At 44.3% G+C, this 6,289-nt stretch overlaps 1 protein-coding gene across 1 annotated transcript; it reads right to left on the reverse strand.

Annotated features, from left to right (window-relative positions):
• Positions 1-806: 806 nt before the first annotated feature.
• Positions 807-6,089, reverse strand: LOC124665692 (protein NRT1/ PTR FAMILY 8.1-like). The gene is made up of 4 exons (XM_047203084.1): positions 6,027-6,089; positions 5,771-5,909; positions 4,890-5,616; positions 807-1,763 (listed from the first exon to the last, which is right to left on the reverse strand). The coding sequence occupies exons 2-4, from the start codon at positions 5,874-5,876 to the stop codon at positions 932-934; spliced, it is 1,665 nt and encodes a 554-aa protein (XP_047059040.1). The 5' UTR covers positions 5,877-5,909; positions 6,027-6,089; the 3' UTR covers positions 807-931.
• Positions 6,090-6,289: the final 200 nt, after the last annotated feature.

Below are 6,289 nucleotides of genomic sequence, written 5' to 3' on the forward strand. Positions count from 1 at the left end.
AAGGCCGTATGCCGTGGCACAGTCAGCATAGCTATATGGCGAAGGCTTTTTCCTTTTTGCCGACGGTTCCAGGCCCTCGGCAAAAAAAAAAAAGTAGTGCGACACATATCGTTCAGGACACTAACCTTTCCAAAGATTTAGTTTTTACTTGTTTGTTTGCTAGGCCAACACAGTTCAGATCCCGTTACCCATGTCTACTGATATCAACTACTCCACCGTCTCTTTCTCTCGGTAAAAAACATCAACCTGGAGCAGTCTTCCACTTGCACCATATCTGCATCAAACCGATTAACGGAAGGAAGCTAAGTTGCGCCATGTGATCTGCAGGTCGTGGCCAGCCGGCCAGCTTTCCGAATTTGATGCGACTGTTTCGATGTGGCTGATAAGGCTTAAAAGCGGCCACTGGCGCTAGCAGTCACTGGCGCTGCCTGATGCTATTATCCAATTATTATTTAAACCGTTAGGAGCTCCTCGAGCGCACCGCCTGCAGCTGCATGGAGTTGGAGATGCGGCCGTGATTTTTACAGCGGTGCGGATCGGCCTTCCTGCAACGTCAGGCATTTCACAAATTTATTGTTTGCTGTCGTTCTATGGCTTCAAGGCTTGGATGTACATAGGTTAACGGATGAATTTCATAGTTAATATTCAATACCAAGAAATATGATAGTACAATGTTTTGTCATTGCAAAAGATATCTACCATCCTTTGCTCTCTATGACAAAAATTTCACCATCAAGATAGTTCTTTCTCTGAAGTAATTTCCTTATGTTGGCTTCGTTTTTTTTCTTTACTTAGACAGTTAAGCAAAGCAAGCAAACCTTAATCTGATATATATCACTTGAAAGACCATGTCAACCAGAAGGTGACAGCCATATAGATAAACAACACTGCAGAGTTACTAATCATGGCACAACATTCCCCGTCTTCTAGTTCAATCAACGGTCTTCTTGTAGTTGTACCATCGTGCGACGACCAGGTAGGCGCCGAAGTTGCCGACACAGAGCACGGCGAGCAGCCAGAAGAAGTAATCCAGATGTCCGTCATTGATGTCGTCAGGCATCCACCCAGATCTCCCACCCCTCGCCGTGGCGCGCACCACAACGGCCACGATTGCCGAGCTGGCGTAGTTTCCAAGGGCGAATGCTGCGCTAGGAAGCCCTGAGCAAACGCTGCGCATGGCGTCCGGCGCCTGCTCGTAGAAGAACTCCAGCTGTCCGATGAATGTGAACACCTCCGCCGCGCCCACCACCACGTACTGCGGCACCTGCCAGAAAATCGACATGGGCACGTATTCCGCACCGTCCGCATCGATGAACGTGCCATGGCGCGCGAGGACATGGCGGCGGGCCACCTCGAGCACGCCTGCAAGCAGCATGGTGATGGTGAGAACGACGAAGCCGATGCCCATGCGCGCTAGCGGCGTGAACCCTCGGCTGTGGCCAGTGAGACGGCGCGCGAGTGGGACAACGACAAAGTCGTAGAGCGGCACCCAGATCATGATGCTGAGGGTGTCAAAGACGGAGAGCACGGCGGCGGGCACGCGGAAGCTGCCAAGGCGAGGGTCCAGGGTGTCGCCCTGAAGGATGAAGGTTGTGGACATCTGCGTGTACGCCGCCGCAAAGATGATGCCGCACGCCCACACCGGCAACAGCCTGAGCACGCACTTGAGCTCCTCCACCTGCGTCACCGTGCACAGCCGCCACGGGCTCTCCGGCCGCACCCTCTTGTCGCCCTCCGTCTCAACTGCCGCCTTGTCCAAGAACCTGTGTCATCATTCATCAATCGATTAACAACTGGCCAGTCCAAGGTATACTCCACATGTCGATTTTCTTTGTTTAGACTTCAAACGGGGAGACATATCCCAGTAGTTTACACCATGCAGAATCTTGAGCAATCTTTTGTTAGGCGGCTCCCTGGAAGCAGATGACTAATACATATAAACAGACATGCATGAACTATTTTGATCGTCAATTTTATACTTTCAGTAGATGACTAATACATATAAACAGACATGCATGAAATCTTGGCCACGAAATCTTGGTTATGCGGTCATCAAATGGGCGGCGTCGGTAGCGACTGCTTGTACAAAACAGGATGCAGGAAAACAAAAGAAAGGAAAACAAAATGCGGAGTGGACTAGGCGACAAACTTCTTTCGAGTGTTATAAGATCTTTGGTAAGAAATGGAATGTGGGTACCGTGTACACCCTCCTCAGAGCGTGACATGTGCATTCTGCTATTTTACTCCTGCCAATTATCCTACTCCCTCCATTTTTATATATAAAGATCACAAACGTGCATTGCAGAAACCAAGAAAACACAACTAACTAATAAATAACATAAGTATTAATGTGAAATTGCTCTCCTATTTTGGGCTAATTGAACATGCTGTATGTGCTGCCTCTTTTCTCTATGGTTGTATTCAACTTTTGCATTAACTACCATAGTGGTCCTGGCAAATGTGAGGGCACCATCTTTAGTTACCCGAAAGTGCAGAGTTTAATTTCCGTTTAATACTTTATTTTGGAATTGATATGATGTGATACGAAATAATACTTCCCCGCAGCCACCGAAAATATTATTCCGGACAATCAGAAGACCCCAATGCCAGGTAATATCTTTAATATTCAATCTGTGGGCGATTGAGTATTATGTCAATGCTGAAAAGTCCTATATTAGTGACCACATGTGTGCTTGCATGTGATATTGGCCTAGTGGTCTTTCATATGTAATAACAAACTAAATTTGTTTTATTAACTGGATAATAAATACCTTCTCCCCATTACCAAGTGAGACATTGAAACAATGAGTACTTCCATTTTAATCATGTTTTAAAATCTTTCTCCCTCTCAATTACTTACACTCTTTTCAAATACATGTCATTGTATACGTGACACTGTCTCTGCAATGAAATTGATGATTATTTTGTATATGAATATGCTTCATTGCATTGAAGATAATTTAGTGATATTAATTTATTTTCAATCTTTTCTATACTATATATATATAGGTCGATGGTCGAAGTTAGAGAAACTTATCTAAAGATCAGAGAACAATAACTTCTAAACAATTATAGTAAAGAGAGAGTAGATGGTACCAAACTTTGTATTTGATGCTAGTTACTTTTGCTACATGCAAATATACACCCCTCCTTCATAAGCAAGGATACAAAACCATAACTACATTCTTTTGCATATATGGCAAATAATTCAATGAATTTCCTTAACCATAATGTGAGAAGGTGTCACAACAGTTGTGCATGAATACATATCATTGTTAGAAGCATCTAATATTTCCTAAAGGGAGGTTAAGTATCCTTTGGTATATTGCAAGGGGTTAAGCACCCCTACTCAGTTGTGTACTTGCTTAAGGCATCAAATCGACCAATCGGTATCAACTAATTTCCCCTCTACAAGCATGATTCAGTCCATATGTGTTATTAGACTATTTATCCTCGTGAAAAAAGCTACTGCTTTCATATCAATATTCGTGATCAGGTTATATTTGCATTAAATGGTTAATTTATTATAAAGACATGTCAATGGATGATCGATAAGACAGTCAAATCTTCATATTTCACTCTTATTTTCCTCTTTCATTGTTCATTATTTTTCCCACACCGAATCTGATATAAATATTTTGAAGCCGTTCGAGAAATAGTTACATCGTAAATTTTTTTGCTAATTTTTCTATGTTATTTTAATTAATTTTAAAAATAATCAAATGATAACTATATTATTAGTAAGTTAATGATATTTATTTTATGTCCAGTATTAATATTAAAATTTAAATTTAACCTGATCTATGAATTTTATATACCACCTCTATTTTAACAACATAAGGCGTGTAAATTTACTCAAATGTCTAATCTTACAAGATGGACCTAAAACATTAAGAGAAATATAGACGTCTATAGTATTTAATAAGTACAACATGAAACTATATTTAATGGTCCATCTACTGATATGCCTTTTGTATATTGATGTGAATTTTTTCTGTAAGCACGGTCAAACAGAGAGAACTACGGGCCTTATAGAATAGAGGGAGTAGTAAATATGGAATTGCTAAATTTTATTATCATCTTTAACTTTACATATAAATTTAGTTGTATTCTTAGTTGACCCAATATATAAGATATTTTACTGCCTATAGTTCGGCGGACTACTTGAATCATAATTTTAACCGGTGATCAATGTAATATATGTGCTGAGGTTGATTTATTTACATTGGATACATCGATCTGTCCGCGTGGATGTTCACGTGTAAATTACTTAAATACATATTGGCTATTTTTACACATATGGTCATATTTGCTTCCTCTTAATATTTTAGTAGGAGCCGTTTGAAATTTCTGGTAGATTTTTTTTTGTGAACCTAAAATTTCCGGTAGATTCCTTAACACGCAGCAGTCGATTTTTTTTTTTTTTTTGGGCCAGCAGCCTATATTTGATTAGCCGTTTAGGCCAGCTCATTGGATCGGCGGTTTTTCTAGCCTTTCCTTCTTCCATTGTACGTGCTACTATGCTGTTTTGCTCGATTTTTGTTTATTCTTTTTTACGTGTCTGCAGATGATTTTTTGGTAGCCAACAACCTATGTTAGGTAACTCCTTGACACTTATTATGCATCCGAGGAAGTACATACTACTCAAAACGCCTAGCTAGGTTTTACTATAGGATACTTTTGGAAAAAAAGATGATGCACGTTTACTATGGTTGATGCCACAAAGCGCGCTACTAGTATGTGCCTTGAGTAAGCCATAGCTGATAGCTCATTGAAGAAAAATCTGCACCTGTCGGAGACTAGCTACGAGTACGAGCCTACAGGTAGTAGAGGTGATCATATATCAGTGTAAGTGGAAGCTAACCCTAGCTAGCGAGACGAGCGCTGACCTGAACTGGTCGGTGTGCACGAGGCGGCGGCTCCCCTGTATCGTCGACACGCCATCGTCGCTGGCGCACTCGTGCAGAAGCGCAGCGTCCTCCGGCGCCTCAACGTCCCATTTCCTGATGGCGGCGACTACTACCTGTGCGATCCTGGTTGCCGGAAATCCCCCCGGCGGCTGGATCCTGCGGTACGCGCTAGTGCCGACCATGAACAGCGCGACGGCGAGCACGCTGAGCAGGGCCGGGATGCCGTAGCCAAGTCGCCAGCCGTGGGCGGTCTGCACCCACACAAGCACGGTGCCGCCGACGAGCGAACCCACGTTCATGGAGAAGTAGAACCAGTTGAAGAAGGAGCTCTGCTGCCCGCGCTCGGACTCGTCGTCGCCGAATTGGTCGGCTCCGAACGAGACCATGACCGGTGACAGCGCGCCGCCGAGGGCTACCAGGTACAGCCCCGCGTAGAATACGGCGCTCTGCAGCGCCGCCGAGGCGCTCGCCGTCACCAACCCGTATCCCGCGACGGAGATGACGAGGAAGAGGGTGATGGTCCAATATCTGCCGAGGAAGGAGTCGGCGAGTAAGGCGGCGGCGAGCGGCGTGATGGAGCTGGTGCCCATCCAGTTGGTGACGCTGTTCGCCGCGGATTTGCTGCCCGCGTGCAGCTCCACCTGGAAGTAATTCACCAAGTTCGTCGACAAGCCGAAGTAGGACGTGTTCTGCAAGCAGTTGTTCACTGCTCATCGTACGTGCATGCATGATCAATCGAACAGGCCAACGTTAGTCATAGTTTTTTTGTAGAGCATTAAGCGTACATATGAGGACATGATCACATGACACGACTCGACAGGAAAGAGAAGAAAAACAGAGAAGGCTGCAAGTAGTGTTACCGAGAAGCAAAGTGCAGCCCCACGAGCTCCGGCGATCATTCCTGGACGTCCGGCGATCGCCACCACCACCATGCGAGCCTTTTGATTCTACTTCTACAGCTTCCATGGCCTGAACTCTGAACAGTTCGATCGGGTGACCCTGCAGATTTACCATTTTCAGGAACATCTCAAATTGTTGCTGAGAACGTATCTATATGTGATGATTTAACACCCCTTTGATGACAGAAAGAGATAAAAGAGTTTCAAGAATACATACCTTGTGATTATATTAATTTCGCCCCTTGCTGGCCGATAGTGCTCTTTTCGTTGCCGATTTTCCTTTGCAGCTCCTGCACCCTAACATTCTCTCATATATATAGGCTGTTAACCACGAGTTGGTATTTTGGCTAGCTAGCTGCTCTCCGTATGGTGCCACTAGAGAGTTGAGAGTGAGAGCGGTGATGCTAATTAATGGGCAATAATGTCGACTGAACATGTATACAGCGGGACATGGTGGCAGTGGTCACGGCCCATAATTAA

This window comes from Lolium rigidum, chromosome 6, assembly GCF_022539505.1.
Source record: "Lolium rigidum isolate FL_2022 chromosome 6, APGP_CSIRO_Lrig_0.1, whole genome shotgun sequence".
NCBI classification, from domain to species: domain Eukaryota; kingdom Viridiplantae; phylum Streptophyta; class Magnoliopsida; order Poales; family Poaceae; genus Lolium; species Lolium rigidum.